Source organism: Antechinus flavipes, chromosome 1, assembly GCF_016432865.1.
Source record: "Antechinus flavipes isolate AdamAnt ecotype Samford, QLD, Australia chromosome 1, AdamAnt_v2, whole genome shotgun sequence".
In the NCBI taxonomy this organism is placed as follows: Eukaryota; Metazoa; Chordata; class Mammalia; order Dasyuromorphia; family Dasyuridae; genus Antechinus; species Antechinus flavipes.
The window spans coordinates 654229801-654249578 of NC_067398.1; the positions used below are offsets into that span (position 1 = coordinate 654229801).

The window sequence follows — 19778 nt, forward strand, 5'->3', positions numbered from 1 at the left end:
CACCTCAGCCACCTCCCTCTCCCTTCTTTCCCTACTTCCCCTGGCACTATCACCTTATCTTCCCCCCTTCTGGCCCTAATTTTCTACTTCCCCCGTTCCTCTCTTCACTTTTTCTCTTCTACCTTCCCTCCATCTCGTCCACAGTCTTTCTTTCCCTGCCTTCTCTTCTTTTCCCCCTTTTCCAATCACTCCCCCACCCAGGTCCCTACTCTTCCACTCCTCGCACCTCCTCCTCCCTTCTTTTTCCTCCTCCAACTCGAACCCCGCCTTTCTTATTCTCTGGTCGTCCCGCCCCACTCCCTTCGCCGCAGTGGCGCCCCCAGAGCGCATGCTCCCCGGCGTGGCCAGGGGCGGCGTTTGTGCGGAAGGGGTCCAGGCACCAAGGGGAAAGAGGCAAGGTAAGGGGGTATTGGAAGCAAAGTTCCCGGAGCGTGCGCGTGCGCGTGCGCGTGCGCGTACTGTTCGGGAGAGGTGAGAGAAGGGGGGAAAAAAAAAGAGATGACGTCTGCGCACGCGTGTTCGGGAGCGTGCCCGTCTGCATCAGTCTATCTTTCCCTGATTAGAGTTCCTTTTCCTCCCAGCGTCTTTGGGGAGGTGGGGCGCGCGTGCGCATCACGCCTCTTTGACACGGAAGGGGCGGGGAGCGGAGGCCGAAAAGGAAGATCGACTGAGTAGCTGAAGCGCGCACGAGGAGCTGCTGGGTCGTGTGGGGGAAGGGCAAGGCAAGCGCGCGCGAAGGGGTGGGGGTGGGAGGGTGCAGCCTCGGAGGCGCGGCTGGTTGGCGAGCGAGCGCGGGATAGAGGCGGGCGCGCGCACCAGCTTCCCCTCACTCGGTGGCGGCGTCTTTGTTCCGTGTGGAGAAGAGAGGACTCGAGAGCCAGCGACGGGCCCTGGCCCCGGCAGAGGAGGGGGGAGCGCTGGGGACGCGGTGCTGCCGGCGGTGGCGGCTCCTCCCAGGTCCGGGTAAGGAACAAGGCCCTGAGAATAGGCGTTGGGGAAGGGAGGGGGCGGTTGGTTTGAATGGAGTAGGGGAGCGGGGGAGGGGGAGGACCACACCGTCGCCTCGGGTCGCGCGGGGACTACGGCGGCGCCACGGGGTCAAGAAACCTCCGCCGCCGGCTCCCCCTCGGCGACCCGGCTGGGAGAGCTAGCCGGGCTGGCCGGGCCCGGCCTGGACAGGGCCTGGGGGTGGGGGAGGGTGGTACGACGAGCGGGAAGCTAGTCTCGTGGAGGGGAGTGAAGGAGAGGCCGTTTCTAACTACCCTCCTCACAGGCACCCCCCTCCCTTCGGTCTCCTCAGTTTACCCTGCGACTCCCCCCTCCTACTGCTTCCTCTTTTACACCTCTCCGTCCCTCTGGCGCCGCCGCTTTGGACGCTTTTCTGGGGCTTCGCGGGACCGGGGTGGGGGCGGGTCTTCCCACCCCCACATCCCAACCCGCGATCTCTAAGCGCTGGTAGTCCAAGCTTGCTCAGCTTGCTCCAAAAGGGTGGGGAGTGGGGGAAAGGCAAATAAGGGAGACTATGTGTGTCTATGTTTGAGACACACACACACACACACACACTCACGCCGGGTGGGGATCCCCCTGGGCCCCACCGAGATCGGCGTCCCAAAGCGTTTTCCCTCGCAGTTGATGGCTCGCAAGGGGCCAAGATCGGAGGGGAGTTGGGGGTGACGTGCGTGGGAAGCCGGCGCCACGCAGGGGCTTTCTCTAAGGCTTTCCAAACAAACAAACACTGATTTTCTATTATATATGCCGCTTGGAGAGGGGGCCTGGTCGGTTCCCCCCACCCCTTTTTGTTATTTCAGCTCTCCCTCCTCCCTTAACAATAGGCTGTTGTTAGAAAATGCTTGGGAGCTCGCCCTTCCAGTTACAAGCATCTCTGCTCCAAGTGTAAAAATGGTTTTTAAAAAGTCGCAGGACGTGTTGATTAATTACGGACCAAGGGCTTTTTAAGCTTTATTATCCAGTCAGCCAAATTAAAAAGATGAACTCGTGTCGACCCTCCCCCCCCCACCTTTTTTTTTAATGGAAAGAAATTTTATCTTAAATTTTCTCAAGACCAAGTTGATAGTTATTTCAGAATTCCGGTTGCGAAGTAAGGAGAGGGAGAATGGTTACCGAAAGGAGGGAAGGAAGAATTTTGGTGTCAATTTTGAATCTTTGTTCCTCTCTTTTCCCCAAGATTAGCTTCTATTTAAATTTTTTTTTAAGAAATGCAGATATTCTGAGAGTGCTTTGATTCGAAGGTTTTAAATATTGTTTTGCTTTCTTTGTTCATGAGAAGTTTTGGACTTTAGGCGCGGTTGATCTTTTTTTCCCCAGAAAGAGAGTATAGAAAATAAGTTAACGTTTCATTTGGAATGATATTTTTAAAAAGTATTTAATACAGTGCCTGCACATAGTAGGCACTATATAAGTTTGTATTTTCTTTTAGAAAGAAAACTAGGACTTGGAGCTGGAAAAGACCTTAGAGATTATATAGAGTAAACTAACCCTTTTATTCCACCAATGAGGAAACTGAAAATGTAAGTTTGTCCTTTTTTTTTCCTCTAGAAGAAATAGGCTATCTTAGAGAGTTTTAAGACTGAAAGAAGCTAAGTGCAGTGTGTCCTTTCAGAATGTTTTGTATGTACATAAAATACATAAGATTATAAAGGAAAACAGTTACATTGAAATACAGTTGTCGGAAAAAAAAAAAGTTCAGGACTTAAGGCCACCTGCTGTATGAGTAATTTAAGTGCCTTCCTTCATGGGACAAATTTTTAAGGAACTGTGATATAAGGTGATTTTTCTTAGCAATTCTATAGGAGTTCAGAGAAAAGAGAGTTAGCCTTCAACAAAAGAAAGGACAATGTCTTGGTGAGCTGAGCCTTGAAGAATATATAAACTATTTGGAAAGAAGACATTCTAAGAAGGGACATGCTTGAGCAAAGGTTTGGAGGCAGAAAAACTCAGGATTCCTTTGGGAAATGATTCATAGTCCATTTCTCATGCTAAGGAGTTAGTACATTATAGGTATAGTGGAAGCTGGAGCCATAAAGAAGTATTTTGAAGAATCCAACCTAAAGTAGGGTTGACAGTGGATTGATCAGGCGATTTGGTGATCTGGGCAAGAGGTGCCTGTACTAAGCTGGTACTTGTGGAAATGAAGGTGAAGGAAGGTTAGAAGTGACATCAATCTGTATAACTTGATAACTAATTTTATAAGGGGAATTAGAGAGAACTGTCAAAGAAGGGTTTAGGTTTTCAGGTGGGTGAGTGGGCCCAAATAGGAATGACATGCCTAAAGTCCTATCTAGGAGACAGTGGTACAGACTGAGAGAAACCCCAGCTCTTCCCAGCTCCTTAACCAGTGCTCTTTCTAAAACAGCAAGCACTCTTTGGTTTAGTTGTACAGATGAATAATGCTTAGTTCAAAGGGCAATATTTTTCCTCTTGCTTCATTTCTATAAGTTCCATTGATGTAAGAATTTGTTTTTCTTTCCAAAGTTAAGCTTTTTAAAAAATTCCAGAGTTATCATTGCATTTGCTTGTCAAAGTAATATGGAGCAAAATCAAACCCATCCTTACATTAAGAAACTTATTTTCAAATAAGCTTCTCTTGTTGAAGAAACTTCAAATCTGTCACCTTCATTATAGAGGTCCTTCAATCTGTAGTGTACGTTGTCTTCTGACAATTTTAAATTGATCAACTAGAGAATAACACGATTTTTCTTATATTAGGCTTTTCGTTGTAGCATTATAAGATCAAATTATATTAAAATAACTTACATTATGATGTATTATCTTTAGAATCCTGAAAACAGATAGTACTTTGCATCATTTGTTATATTTTCATCCTTTCTGTAAAGGCCTCTATTCTACAAATGTCGCAATAAAAGATATCATAGATAACATGTATATCTGCCAAACTGTTTTCAATATCAAGGAAATAAAAACTGTTAAGTCTTACCATATCCAAAGGTTAAAATGAATCTGATGCTACACAAATAAGTAGCATAATAGATTTCAAATTCTTAGTGATTTTGGATAAATCAGGGAGTTATAAATTATCTACTTAACTAGCCATCAAATAATGAATACTAATTTTTTCCCGAGACTTATATATGCACATGTCTCTTTATGCATACACACGAATGAGAGATAAAGGAGTATTATTGGTGTCATTCAGTTGTTTGTCATATTCAATTCTTCATGGTCCCAGTTTGGGTTGTCTTGGCAAAGATACTGGAGTAATTGACCATTTTTTCCTCCAGCTTATTTTGCAAGGAAACTGGGGCCAGATAGAACCTGAGGTCACACATCAAGTAAAGTGTCTGTGGTCTGATTTGAACTCAGGAACTTGAGTCTTCCTGACTCTAGGCCTGCACTTTTATCAACTGTGACAATAGTTGCTCCATTATTATTATTATTATCCTTCCCTTTTTTCAGAGAAAAGGAGACCAAGGCTCTGAGAGATTCAGTGATTTCCCTGTTAAAAAGTTATAGTCAGGGTGCCTGGAGTTTATTCCCAGTATTCTTTACATTCCACCTTGGCTACCTCTAAATTATTGTCACCTAAGTAGTCTTTTTTGGGTTCTGTTGATTTATTTTATAATCTCTTTCTGGTTGAAATGAAGTGGGGTATAGTATAAGTACTGGCCTTGTACCAGGTAATTTTTACTGAGTGAGCATCATAAACTCATTGTATTATAGTTATGTAGTACTTTGTTCATAAATTGCTTTGTAATCATTTGAATTCATTCCTACTATTGCAAGTTACTTCACCTCTCTCTGCCCCAGTTTCCTTATCTATATAATGAGGGTTTTGAACTTGATCTCTAAGGTCTCTTCCAGTTCTGAATTGGTGATCTTAGATCAAATGATTTATAGCTGGAAATTGAGGCCCTGAATTAGGGGAGATATTTGGTATTTTTTTGTTATGCCTCTGGTATAAAGTAGTGTACCTATCTATTTGTATATACTAGATGTTGAACAAAAATACTCATTATAACATTAAGAAAATAAGAAAAGTCCCAAGGCATTTACTATCTGTTTTATGAAAGTAAATCAATCTTTATATAGCATCTACTAAGTGTCAGGCCCTGTGCTAGACACTGGAGAGATAAAGAAAAAAAGTCCTTTCCCTCAAGGTGCTTACCATTTATATAGATGGATAACATGTTAATAAGCAAGACCTACATTTTAAAAATGAAACTCTAGGCATGTTTGCTATGTTTTTTGTTATTGGTTTCAATGTTGATAATGGTTCCAATAATGATAATGATTTATAGATATATGTAAGTATCTTATGCAATCTGTATCAGTGTTCATCTCACTAGTATAAAAAAAAGGTAACGCTTACCTTTCCGTATGTGTGCATTTTAATGAAACAGTCTATATTTTTGTATCACTACCCTAATCATAATGTATAAATTATAAAACTTTAAAAGTGAAATAATGATAATGAAATATTTAATTCTAGAGTCATTAGGGAGTCATTGAAATTTAAGGGGGTGACATGGTCAGACCTATGGTAAAGGAAAAGGGATAAGCATGTCTGTAGCATCTCCTATGTGCTAGGCACTGTGCTAAATGCTTTTAAGTTTACATGGAGAGAGAAGTATAATGAGGGAATCTTGAAGAATAAGAGTATGTTTTTTTTTCCATGATTGGGAAGAAGAGATAGGCTGCAGTCCAACTGATCTTTGGGATCAGACCGGAGCTCCCAAGTAGAAGACCACTGACTTATACACTGAGTATTCTACTGTTGATTGAGTCGTGTTTACTTACTCATTTTGAAAAAGTTATGTATGATATTCCCTAGTGTTGTTAATAATCTTGACTCACAACATTTTAAAGTATTTCAGTTTTGTTGCATATGCACCTGAAATCTTCCAAGACAATGACCTCCAAGTTCAGGTCTGCTTTCAATCTCTTTCCCTGGTTTTAGCATTCTCAAATTATATTCCTAGTCTTTAAATGTTAAGTCACTAGTTTATTCCTTTAATGTGATTAAAGGCAAGTGTTACGTTTTTTAATCTTCATAAAATTCTACTTTACATGCCTCACATAGGGTGACTAAGCAGAAAGTTTTTTAGTAAGGTGCCAGGGAGTATATGCTGTCTGAGAAAGAAAGGGTTCAGGTTAAGAAGAGGTTCTTCCCTAATAGATTGGCACCAATTAGACAATGGATTATTTGACCAGTAAACCATTAAGTCATAAAAATACAAAAAAGATAATTTTAACCTTACATGGCATATTGTTAATGATAAGGTTATTAAACTATCTATAACCATTTACTTAATTGTTAATATTCTGAATGTGACATCTTGGTAATCTAAATGTGACAGTCTTGCTGATTGATTTATCAATAGGAGATTTGAACCATATAAATCTTAGCATTCTTATTAATAATCTCAGACTGGTTACATTTCCAGAGTTTATAAAATATTTTCCGCAATTACCTTGGAGGTAAATCAGGAATGAGTATCCCTGTTTTATGGGAGGTTAAGACAGAGGAGTGAAGTACCTTGGCTAGGTTCACATTGGTAACAAGTGACAGAAGTTGGATTAAACTCGGGGCCCTCCTAGTTCCATCTCTAGTGACTTTCTTCAGAGAAGGCATGGACGAGTTAAGAGAAGAGACACTGATAGATTTCTGACCTTTCAAAGTATACTTTGAAATAGAGGGTTTTTCAATTCTGATGGATGTTGGCTCTATTCAAGATGATTCAAAGCAATTACAATTGTTCAGTGATGAAGAGAGCCATCTAAATCCAGAGAGAGAACCATGGGAACTGAGTGTGGACCACAACATAGCATTCTCTTTCTGTTGTTGTTGGCTTGCATTTTGGTTTCTTTCCCAGTTTTTTTTTTTCCCCTTCTCGATCCGATTTTTCTTGTGCAGCAAGATAACTGTATATGTATACATAATGGATTTAACATATATTTTAACATGTCTAACATATATTGGACTACTTGCCACCTAGGAGAGGGGGTGGGGGGAAGGAAGGGATAAAAATATCAAAAATATATCTTTTAAGGGATCAATGTTGAAAAATTACACATACATATGTTTTATAAATAAAAAGCTTTAATTAAAAAAAAACCCTAAAGAAAAGAAATAAAGGGATTTTGTAGAGCTCTTCTTCCATGAAATATATAAAACTTAAAACTGTACTGTTTGATTATTAAGTGATAAAAACCATTTTTGTTTTCAATTTGTAAGCAAGATAATTAATACTTTCATGACCAAAATGATAAAAAAGGAAAAAATTATCACATGTTGGAGGGGATATGGGAAAACTGGGACACTGATGCAGTTAGTGGAATTGTTAATTGATCCAAGCATTTTGGAGAGCTATTTGGAATTATGCCCAAAGGCCTATAAAATTTTTGATATCCTTTGATCTAGGTCTGTATTTATTCCTAAGAGATGAAAAGGGCTGGGAGAGGGAGAACTTATTTGTACAAAAATATACCAGCCCTTTTTCTGGTGGCTAAGAACTAGAAATTGAGGGAATGCCTATTAATTGGGGAATGGCTGAATGAGTTGTAGCATCTAATTGTATTGAAATACTGTTCTGGTGTAAGAAATGACCAGCAGGATGATTTCAGAAAAATTTGAAGACTTACATTGAACTGATAAAAAGTGAAGTGAGTAAAATCAGGAGAACTTTTGTACACAATAATAGTAATATTGTGCCATGAGAACTGTGAATAACTTAGCTTTTCTCAGCAATATAATGATCTAAGACAATCCCAAAGGACTCATGATGAAAAATAATTTCCACCTTCAGAGAAGGAACTGATGTCATCTGAATACAAACCAAAGCATATTATTTTTCCTTTCTATCCCTCTTTTTTCTTTTTTTTTTTTAATTTGATTTTCACAAAATATATAATTGGAAATGTTTTACATGATTTCATATGTATAGCCTATCAGATTATAGAGGGATAGAATTTAGAACTCAGAATTTTAAAAGAGAAGGGGGAAGAGAATGTTAAAGTGTTTTGATGTATATACTTGGGAGGGGGGGAGGAATGAAACTTTTTAAAAGGGGAAGGACAGAAATCGTTCCCCAAAATTAACCCAACGCATCAACACAAACTGACATGGTGTTCCACACTTGTAATATTCCAATCTTGGGGGGGGGGGGTTTCCTTTGAAACACAACATTGAGAGTATAAGATTAATTAAAAACATAACATTTCATAATCTAATATCATTTTCTCAAAGTTTCTCTTCCTGTGCTGCATCAAGAAAACTACCTTTGGTTTGGGTTATAAGTGTAATTTTGTCATGGACACTTATTTTTGAGGAAAATACAATTTTCGTCTCAATGTTATTTGTACGTTTGACCACTCACCATTAAGCAAAACTCTTGCTTTCCCCCTAGTTAAACGACTTGGATATGCTTGACTTTACATCCCCCATTACACTTGTCTTTCTATATTGTATACATCTGTATATGTGTTGTTTCTTTCCCCAGTAGAATATAAGCTCTTTGAGGACAGAGATTTAAATATTTTTGTCTATATCCCTAGCATCTATCCATAGTTCTCAGCAAGTTATAGATCCTCTGTAAATGAATTTACTTATAATATTTCAGTAAAATTATGGTAGTAGATATTCCCCCTTTCTAAATGAAGACTGTACTTAGTACTAAATGAAAACATACTTAGTACTTAGGGATAGTACTTAGATTGTATGAGAGATAGAATGTGATAGTACTTAGATTGCTCAAATTTTCCCAAGAGGAGTTAATTAGAACTTAAGGCTTCAGTTCTCAGTTCTCCTTTAAATATTAGACTATATAACCTCTATACAAAACAAATTATTTGCTAAGTGTCATTGAAATAAAATAATAAATTTTTTTCAGTGCTAAATACATTAATATCTATTGTATCTGTTAATCTGTTATTTCTTCCTTCGAGGTTGGAATAAGAAAACATTGTAATTTATCATAAATAAGCATTTCTAGTTGCTGAAATATAGTTCCTTTGAATTTTGAGAAAATTCAGAAACTGCTCATAAAATACAGTTTAACCACATTTTATAAAGGAAGTGGATTAGCATACATATGCTTGGTTTATCCTCCTATAGCAGGAAAACCTTTATAGTACACTCTACAGATGTAGATTGTGTCCCTTCTTGAGTGCAAGATAACTAGGATAAGTAGTGGGAGTATAAAAATACATGTAGATCACATCTTTTTCATCAGGGACTTTCTCATCTACTAGGGAGAAAAGACAGACATGCAAATGATAATACAAGAACTGGTGAGAATGAATTCAACAAACTTTAATTATCTGTTACCACAAAATACTGGAGAGACAAAGAAAAAAATAATGAGACTACTGAGTGCACATATATAGACTCTGTTTTCCATTTAGTTTATGGTCTAATAGAATACAATACCTAATAATTTAGTACAAAATAATTTGAGGAAGAAAAAGAGATGAAGAAAACTTATTGAAGGAGATAACCCTTGAGCTGAGCCTGAGAAGAAAAATATAGTGCCTGGGTGCTTAAATAGTCTTTTTTTTTTTTTTTAATGCTTTTTATTCACAAAGCATATTCATGGGTAATTTTTCCAACATTGACCCCTGCATAAATAGGCACATTCTAATAAAGACTTGTTCAATTGAAAAAAGAAATAGGAAAGGTGGAATTAACATGGAATACCCTTGTATTTTAGTCAGGGACTTTTCAAGTCAGTAAGCACTTACTTAGTAAGTACAGAATGCTAAGCACGGTGTTAAATTCTAGGGCTACAAAAATACTAGAAGACTATTACTGACCTTAAAGACTCCAGTGTCAAGCCTCATGGAGAAGCATTTAGTAAGCACCTACTTTGTACTGTGCTAAATGCTGGTGATATAAAAGGTAGTGTTCTCATGGAGTTTAACAGTCTAAATGGAAAGACCACAAGTAAATAAATATGTAAATAAGCTGTATGCAGACTAAGTAGTAAATAAGAAGGATTGGGAGAAGTTTCTTCTAGAACAGGAGTTCTTGAATTTCTTCCACTTGGAACCCTTTTTCATCTGAGAAATTTTCACTGTATATATATAAAACAGATATACAAATCAAACATTTACTGATAATCATAATTTTGTGACCTCCACATTTTTTTGAGATCTTAAGTTTTGCTTAAGAAGTTGAGATTTTTTAACTGGAGCTTCAGAGAAGCTAAAAGACTTGAACTCAAAAGTAACTTACCCAGTTTGTTCAGCCATAGAATGCATTAAGGGAATAGTATGAAATAAAATTGGAAAGCTAAGTTGGAGGAAACTCTGGAGGAGGATCATAAATAAGTTAGGCTGGGGATTCTGTATGTTATTCCAGGAATAATAGCCAGTCTCAGAAAGTTTGTGATCAGCAAAGTAACAAGGTCAGAGTTGGGCTTTAGAAAGAAACATTATTTTGGCAAGTTGTGGAAGATACATTTTTCATCTTTGCGCATACTTTATACTGCCAGTTAAATCTATTGTGACATTAAGCAAAGAATTTCACCCCCCATTCTTCAATTTCTTCAATGTAAAATGGATAGGTTAGATTGAGTTCCTTTCCATCTCTAAATCTATGAAATTATTTGTTTTCAAATCCCTTTAGCATATTGTAAGTAGGCATTCAGTAAGTGTTTGTTGGCCTGTATTAGATTTTTAAAAGATTTATTAGAGAAAATTTTGCTTCTGAGCCTATGAACTACTTATGAGAGACTTCCCTATATTTAGAATTTTTTTTTCTGGTTAAAGGGTACAATAACAACTAGTCAGTAGACCTCTGCTTGTCTAAGAACAGATGCAGTGAAATCCATAGTATGAAGTACATATGGGTTAGTAAATGGGGATTGAGAGGAAGAGGAGAAATCAGCCCTATTTATATTAAAAGATTATTATAAGATAATGATAAACTTCACTCCTTTTAGTAAAGGGTTAAATAGTGGGCAGTGGGCTCCAGCTTCTGAAGGAAGGAGGTTAGCTGAAATTAAGACTTTAGTGATTTATTATTTGTTGGACATAGAAATTTATCACTAAAGGAGACGGAAATGATCTTCTCTGGAGGTCTTTATGGTTAGGAATCTGTTAAGTGTAATCCATTGCAAAAGGAATGGTTGAGGTAACTTTTGAGAGGTCCCATCCAGCCCCCAAATTCTAGCCACATCTTTCTCTTGATTGAGTAATAGGAATTCAGTGTTCCATTTTAAGAATTTCTTTCTCCCCTTCATCTCCAAGGAACCATGAAACATTCAGTCTTCCTCCCCATCTTTGTTTTTTCCCTCCCTAAGCCCTAAATAATTTGTAATGATAATGTTTTTACATGAAGTCCTAAATTTAAAATCTCTATTTGAAACTAAGCCCAACGCTTTGTGTGCTAGTGTTTCCATTTTGGAAGAGTTTTAAATTCTGTTTCTTCATTTCTTTATAATGGTATGTGTGTGTGTGAGTTTTCAGAAATATAGCATATCAGAGCATTATAACCAAAAAGAAATATGCTTTTCCATGTGGTGAACAATTATTTCCTTGCTTCATTGTTACAGGACAGTTCAGAAATGGCAGCTTTTGGAAAATGGCACTTTAAAAATCTTTCTTGGGGAAATCTTCGTTTCTTAAACTATCACTGTTTTTGTCTCTCTGAGAAAAGAAATCTATATTGACACATACATAGTGAGCTGGGATTAAGTTACAGGAGTCTCTCATGCCTAGAAGTTTTGTAGTGTGTGATTTTCTGCAAAACTGCATGTTTCATCAGTGACAGTATTCCCTCCCTTTGATGGAAAGGGCTAGGGGAGGAGTGGTGCTAGGAAAACAAACCAAATTGTATTTTTGAAATTGTTGGCCCAACTGCATGCTGGGAATGACAGGTTCTCCATCTCATATTCCTATAGAATATTTTCTTTTTATGATATACTTCCTTATTAAAGATCTGACTTGTCAACTGGCTATTGAGTTAAGATCTTAACTTTCACCATAAGCCTTCTGAAAGTATAGAAATCATAGATGTTGCTTGTGTTCACTCACTTCTCAATATTCCCCTTTAAACTATTAAAATCAGGAGCAGAGTGAGAACATAGTATTGATAATAAAATTGACTACATAGCATTTTCAGCAAAGTGCTTTGCAAAAATACATTCTCATTGAAAGTGAAAGGGTATTGAGAGATTTGATCATAGATTGTTTTTAGTTCTGTGTTTCTTAAAAATGCTTTCTTCAGAACCCTGTGTGGTAAAGAGGGCAAGAATTATTGTACTTGTTTTATACATGATGAGACTGAGGCTCATGATCTTAATAGTTTGTAAGTGTCAGAGGTGATACTTTTTAGTACTCAATGCCCTTGTGTTCTAGCCTCTGTGAGTGATTTTCAGTTTGATATAACTACTTGGTTCTCCCATCTGTAAATGTGAATACTATTCCCCAGGAATGCTGCTGTGTGGCTTCATTGAATAAAGATTTAAAATCTTTGTATTAAAAATGGCAAGTACCAAAAGTGCTATGGCATTTCTTGACATGTACTCTTTTGGCTGTGGTTGGCACCATTTCACATGGGCCATATGTTCTCTATTCCTAAATATTAGCCAACTTTTCAACTTATACTGAAAAAAATATTCAAATTATCGACTACCTCACTTTTCATTCCCAGATATCGTATGCTCAATTTGACCTCATGGCTCAGGTCAGAGCAAAGACTTGGACTTGATAATTTACATAAAAATAGTATTCTGGAATCTAGTGTAAGCATGAGGTGTATTAATCACTCTACAATTCAGCAAGGTAAAAATTAAAGAAACTATATGGCAATATGCAGAAATTCAGCCATTTAGGGAAAGATTCACTTGTTTGAGGAAGATGAGTCAAATTCTTGGTGGAAATACATGCTCACAGTGAAGTCTGAGCAGGGAAGTTTTATACTTTAAAGATGGGTTTGGTGGAAAACAGGTAATGGATGGCAGACATTGGAGAGGTCTTTCTTAATAAGACCCAGGTGTGATAGGGAAATTTTCTGGGTCATTTATCCACCCCAGATTTCTGTGGGGGAGTTTCCTCATTTGGGACCTTAAGTTGGATTAGAGCCCAGGTCTGTAATCAGAGAGCCCAGGTCTGTAATCAGGGATCCCAGAAATGGATGTTGGCTTGTTTCCAGTGATTGGGAAGTTTTTTCCAATCAGGAGCTGTAATCATTTATCTGTTTGACATAGGGTCAGAATGAGTCAGGACAGTGGAAGAGTTAAGATTTTCCTTTTTTTTTTTTTTTTAATGACAATTAGGACTGCTTAACCTAAATTATTCCATATTTGAATCCTGACACTTGTATATATAATCTATCTATCTACCTATCTGGTTAAGTGACTTGCCCAGAGTCACACAGGTAGGGGATGTTAAGTGTCTGAGGTCAAATTTGAACTCAGGTCCTCTTAACTTCAGGGCTGATACTCTATCCACTGCGCCACCTAACTGCCCGATATATTTTTTTAAAGCACAGTTATTATATTATAATGGCCTTCGTTATGAAGCTACCAGTCCCACATTGGGAAGTTTGAACTTTATACCCAGACCTTCAAGATACAGGAGAACATTTTCCCCATAGCTTTTTCTAATACATATATATGCTAAATTTTAAATGACTAAAACACTTGAAGAATTGAATATATTTGAATGAATTTTTAATAATTCCCCCCTAACCTTTGACATAAGTAATCTTCCATAAATGTCCCCAAATCTACACGGTTAGAGTAAGTTCTTCCTTCTACCAGTGAAATCATAGGCCCAGTTTCTATTTTAACATCAATAGTAGTGAGAAAGAGGTTTGAAGAATCTTTGCTATAAACATTTTTAATTAAAACTTTTATTTTCAAGACATATACATGGATAATTTTTCAACAACGAACTTTGCAATACCTTGTGTTCCAAATTTTTCCCCTCCTTCCTCCCACCCCTTATCTTAGATGGTAAGTAATCCAATATATATTAAACACTAAACATTTTAATAAAGTGTTCATCAGGTAAAGAGTCATGCTTTTTGATATATTTAGTAGTCCTTATCACTTTTCTTTAGTTTTCACTTAAAATTATCAAAATTACAACCCCTGATTGGTTAATGCTAGATACTGGTACCTTATGGTAAGGCCTACTTTTTAAAATTAGAGCTTGAATGACTGTGCTTGCCAACTAACCTCAGACTTTTTTCTTTCTAGTAGGTAGTAGGAGACCATTTTGAGCAACTTCTTTGAGGATGTCTACTCCCGACCCACCCCTGGGAGGAACACCTCGTCCAGGACCTTCTCCTGGGCCTGGGCCATCCCCTGGTGCTATGCTGGGCCCTAGTCCTGGACCTTCACCTGGTTCTGCACACAGCATGATGGGCCCTAGCCCTGGGCCACCTTCAGCAGGACATCCCATACCTCCTCAGGGCCCTGGAGGTTATCCTCAAGATAATATGCATCAAATGCATAAGGTAACTAGTTGTGTGTAATTTGTTGTTGTTGTTGTTGTTGTTCTAAGATTCATTTATATGCTTTAGATCATTTCCCTTATCTTAACAGGCTAATCCCATTTTCTCCCATATCCAAAGAAAAGATGGGCCACATCTTAAAAAGTTGTTTTGACTTGCTTTACATCCTTATCAATGGTCTCCTAATTTGAAACTGGCAATACTGGGTATAAAAACTTAGGAAAATAGGCATTCTTTAATTCATTGATTCCCTAATAAATGCCACTAAGATTATTGTGATGTGGGAAAACTTTTCCTCTCTGTAGTAATATTGAATGTGGAAAAAATAATTTTATTTTCTAGAGAGGCTTTGCACAGTGATAGTACCTCATACTAGACTTGAATCTATAGTTTAATTGATCTGTGTATGTCATACAATGTGGGAAAAAGTGCCCTGGATAAGAAGCCAAGAAGCCTTGCTACTATTGTTGGTCTTGGCTCTGCCACTGGCCTGCTCTGTAACTTTGGCCAATTTTCTTAACTTCTTTGTTCCTCAGTTTCCTCATCTGTCAAGTGGGGAAAAAACAATTTGGCTTACTTTCTAGTGGTTGTGAAGATCAAATGAGATGAGATGAAATACTTAAGGTGTTAAACACCTGTAAAATAATATTGTTGGTGATAATCTGGGTCAGTGTCTATTGTGGTTGCTTTTCTTATCTGGAGGAGAAATAATGTACAGGCTAAAAGCAGAAAAATTGATACGTGAATCTCTCCAAGGACTAATGAGGTAATCAAGTAAAAACTTGGAATTTAGTGTTTTTGGTAGTGAAGCAGTTGGGTGCCTTAGGGGAAAGGGCAAGTAGTGAAGAAATATAGAGATTCTTTTAAAGACCAGATATGGACACCATTGGTTTACTCATTGAGTTATAATTCCTAAATAGAAATGACATTTGCTCATTTCTAGCGTGTCTTCCTTTCTTGTTATAAATAGCTTTCTCTTTTTTAGGTTTTGTTTTATTTTGTTTTGTTTTCAAAGAGATGATTAGTATTTATCCTATTTTCTACATAAAGAAAACCATTCTGAGTTAGAAAAGTCCTATTGACTAGCTTTGGGAGGGACATTTTGCTAGTGTGCCACTGTGATTCTCTGAAAAACTAAAGCAATTCTTAAGTTACAGAGCCTTAATAGATATTTAGCTGTAAATACAAATGATTGATTACACATTGCCATTCCCTTCTTATCCCCCTATACACAAGAATTCTCAAAGCTCTCCAGATAACAATTAACCTCTCTTGAAGCTACATGGTCAGTTGATGATAAAAAAGCAATCATCTGACTTAACTGTTTTCTTTTACTTCCTTTACTTTCTTTCTCTTTTAAATATTTTCACCTTTCTCTTCTTCTTTTTATTACTTATAGGTTAATTAATTACATACTTCAGTCAAATCTTGCACAAATAATTACATCTTCTTTAGTTACACCTTCTTTCCCTCTTCTAATTTCTTAGCCAGTTAGCTTCCTCAGGAAAAATCTTTTCCCCATTTATTCTCTGTTTCTCTTACTTACTTAATCACTGCCTTTTCTCTATAATTGTTGATGATAACCTTCCAGAATTATTGACCTCAATAGCTTGTACTTACACCTGGGTTTTAATGATAGTACTTTGGCATAACTTCATTTTCTTTTCTCTCAGATTCTAGCCTTACATCCAAACTGAGGGTTGGACATTTCTAGTTGATATTTTATTGTTACCTTAAATTCAGCTTATCTAAAATTGAGCTCATCATTTTCTCTGCAAATCAGTTTCTTTTCCTGATGTCCATTTTCTTAATCACTAAGGAGCAAAACTCCTAAGTCCATCTCTTTAATCACCAAGGCTTATTAATTTCTTTTTCCCTCTTGTTTCTTTTATTCTGTTCCTAATACTGCCAGTCTTCCTACTTTGACTACTAGAGTCCGTTTCTAATTGGCGTGCCTACCACTAGCCTCTTTACCACAGTCCATCTACACCTTTAAAAGCATTTCCCAAATCACTTTTTGGATCAGCATGTCATTCTCGAGTTCATATTCCCTAAATAGCTTCTTGCTGTCTCTAGGCTGGTTCAAAGTATTCAGCTCTTGTTTCAAGTCTTCCACATTCTGGCCCTGGCTTCCCTTCCTGGAATCAGTTTTCTAAGATCTGAATTCTTTTTACAAGCCAAACTGGCTCACTTTTTTTTTTTCTTTCAATTTCCTTGAACTTTCCTTCCCCTGAGTCTTTATTCATATTGTTTCTTTTATCTTTCTTCTTATTTGCCTAGATCTTTCCATTCCTCAAGATCCAGCTTGAATCTTACTTTTGTGAGGTCTTGCTACCCCACAGTGATCCTACCTTCTTCTGAACTTGTAGTTTTACTATGTGTACGACAGTTAATTTGGCAATTAATTACACAATGCTTTGTGGCATCTTTTGTTTTCTCTTTTATTGTTATTTAATTGTTCTGTTTCAATTTTCATTTGTCTCCTTAGCTAAAATTCTTTTAGGGTCAAAGGGACTGTGTTTTGTGTGCTTTTATATCCTGCAAAGCCCCCTTGTATGTTGCAGATAGTCCATATATGTATGTTCAGTGTTAAGAAATATCTCCATGAGTCATTCCTCAAAGAGAGGCTTACTATACTGTGGGTGCTCATAAAGAGATGATTTTCAATGTTGTACATTCTGCATTCTTAAGAGGTAAGTTTTAAGTTGCTTCTAAAGAAGCACAGAATTCAGAAAACTATCTCCTTGTCTTTTTGTAAGAACTCAAGGCAAAATGAATACACATCTTACTAGTAGTCTTTATACTTAGCACTCTTAATTTGGAAAACATTAAAAACTCAAGTATTTACTTAGACATGAAAGGGATAAATCAACAATTACTATACTAACAGCTATTTTTATGTATTGCTGTCATCACACCCATGCCTTTCAATGACCACTTTTGTAAATAAATAATGCCAGATAGTGTAGTGACTAGCAGCAAAATCATTTTAGTCCAGTTCTTGATTTTTGTTTTTAATTTTGTTTCACATTGAAACAAGCCCTGCCCTCAAAGAGCTTATGTCACTGAGGAGAGCTACAGTATTAAAAAATAATTGTAAAACAAGGTAAATTGAGAGAACATGAATAATTATATAGTTAAGGAAGATTTCATAGAGGAACTAGTACTAAAGATTAGTTTTAAAGGAAGTTAAGGATTCTAAGAGATAAAAATGGAATGTATTCCTGGCCTGTGGAGGTGAGAAAAAGAATGTTGAGTTCAGGAAAAGGCCAGGTGTCCAATTGTTCTAGAAAACTAAGTAGGGAGAATAATATTAAGTTGGATTGCAAAACTTGACTGAAGAGCCTTAAATGCTAGGCTGGGGCATTTGTACTATGGAGAGGCACTAGGGAGCCACAGAAGGCTTTTGTATAAGGGGTTAGATATGAGCCTTAGGAACATTGTTTTGGACAATTTTCAGAATAGATGAAAGAGGAGAGAGAGACTAGAAGCAGAGAAACCATTTAAGAAGCTATTAGAGTAGTCCAGATTAGAAAGCAATAAAGTCTGAACTAGTCTAAAGACTTTTAGTGGAGCAAAGAGGACAGATCAAAGAAGTGTTGTGAAGATAAGACTTGACAATTGATTGAATGTGGGGGTGAGGGAGAAGAAATAATAATTACTGAAATTTATAATAGCCTTTTAAGGTATGCAAAAGATTTTATATACATTATCTCATTTGATCCTCACATGAGCTCTGTGAGGTAAGTGCTACAGGTATTATTATCTCCATTTTACAGATGAGGAAACTGAGGCTGAGAGAGGTTAAGTGACTTGTCCAGGGTCACACAGCTAGTAAGTGTCTGAGGCGGGATTCGAACCCAGGTCTTCCTGACTCCAAGTCCAGCGCTCTCTCCACTACGCCATGCTGCCTCTCAAGGATGACTCCAAGGTTACAAACCTGGGTGACTGGGAGAATGGTGGTATCTCAACAGCTATAGGGAAGTTTGGATAAGGGGCAGGTTTGGGGGTGGGATAGGGATGGGGGGAAAGATAATTAGTTCTTTTTTGGACACGATGAATTTAAAATGTCTGTGGGATGTTTAGGAGGAAATATCCAGCAAGCAGTTACATTTAAGGAATGGAATTCATGAGTGGGAATAAGGTTGGGAGTTAACTTGCATAGAAATGATATTTGAATCCGTGGATAAAGATGAGCTCACTGAGAGAAGAGGGTACAGAGGGTTCATGAATGGTAAGGGTGAATGATGTTTTAACAAGGGAGGCTGACAAGGACTAGTAAAATGTAAGAAAGCCAGAACAGAACAATGACATAAAAAAAAAGGAAATGTCCAAGAGGATAGAAGAGAATCAGGTAAAAGATGATGAAAATTAAGAGGTGGCCATCAGATCTAGCAATAAAAGATCATTGGTAACTGGAAAGGACTTATAAGAGAGTGCTCAAGTTGGAAGGTGGGTAGCAAAGGAAGGAGGAAAAAATAGGAAGGAAAGTGGATGCAGTAAATACAGAATTCTCTTTCTAGGACTTAGGCACAGTGAATGGGAGGGGAAAATTTAGGTGAATAGCTTTATGGGTTAAGTGAGTTTTTCCAGTATGGGATAGACCTAAGTGTATTTGTAGGCATTAGGGAAAGAGGTCACAGATATAGGAGCATATTGCATAGTAGGAAAGGGAAAATGAAAAATTGAGAAGCTTCTAAGGAGAGTCTGGAGGGATTGAGTTTAAGGGACCAAGTAAAGAGGTTGGCTCTGGCAAGAAGAGTCTTTTCTTTCTAGCCTATAAAACAGAATATACATCAATGAACAGGGTAATAGTAGGAACAGTGAATAGAAGTTAGGTAAATTTAGGTATTGTTTAGGTATATGTTATAAAGAAAGATTTTTCTAGAAATGACTGCTCAGGAAAAAGTCACTTTTCCTCATTTCCTCAAGTTTTTAATCAAGGACTAGATGGACACTTATTACTTATGGTATAGTAGAGCTCTTTTTTTAGTTTATTGGCTGGACTACATGGCTTCTGAGTCTTGCACATCTAAAATTCTATAAATATATTTGCCTATTTTCTTGGAAATATAAAGGTTTTTAAGTGAAAAGGGTTAGGGATAGAACTGTTTATGTATTTGATGGTGATAGCAATAATAGTCAAGATTTATGTAGTGCACAGATTTGCAAAACATTTAACATATTTTATCTCATTTGATTCTCATGACACCCTGGAAGATACTTGCTATTATTATTATTCCCATTTTACAGATATAGAAATTGGAACTGAGAGACAATGAACTAGACATTCTAATGGAGAGGGATAATTATAACCTCTTCTTAGGTGTCACTGGTG

At 37.4% G+C, this 19778-nt stretch overlaps 1 protein-coding gene across 7 annotated transcripts in view; it reads left to right on the top strand.

Annotated features, from left to right (window-relative positions):
- Nucleotides 1-861: 861 nt before the first annotated feature.
- Nucleotides 862-19778, top strand: part of SMARCA4 (SWI/SNF related, matrix associated, actin dependent regulator of chromatin, subfamily a, member 4) — a 107710-nt gene continuing 88793 nt past the window's right edge. For 6 of the 7 annotated variants that reach the window (XM_051971546.1, XM_051971547.1, XM_051971548.1 and 3 more), the window contains exons 1-2: nt 862-963; nt 14184-14443. In XM_051971546.1, coding sequence (XP_051827506.1) covers nt 14222-14443 — 222 coding nt within the window. In that variant the 5' untranslated portion in view covers nt 862-963; nt 14184-14221. Of the gene's footprint in view, nt 964-14183; nt 14444-18329; nt 18372-19778 lie in introns of those variants that run through there. The other variant, XM_051971552.1, reaches the window with a different exon arrangement.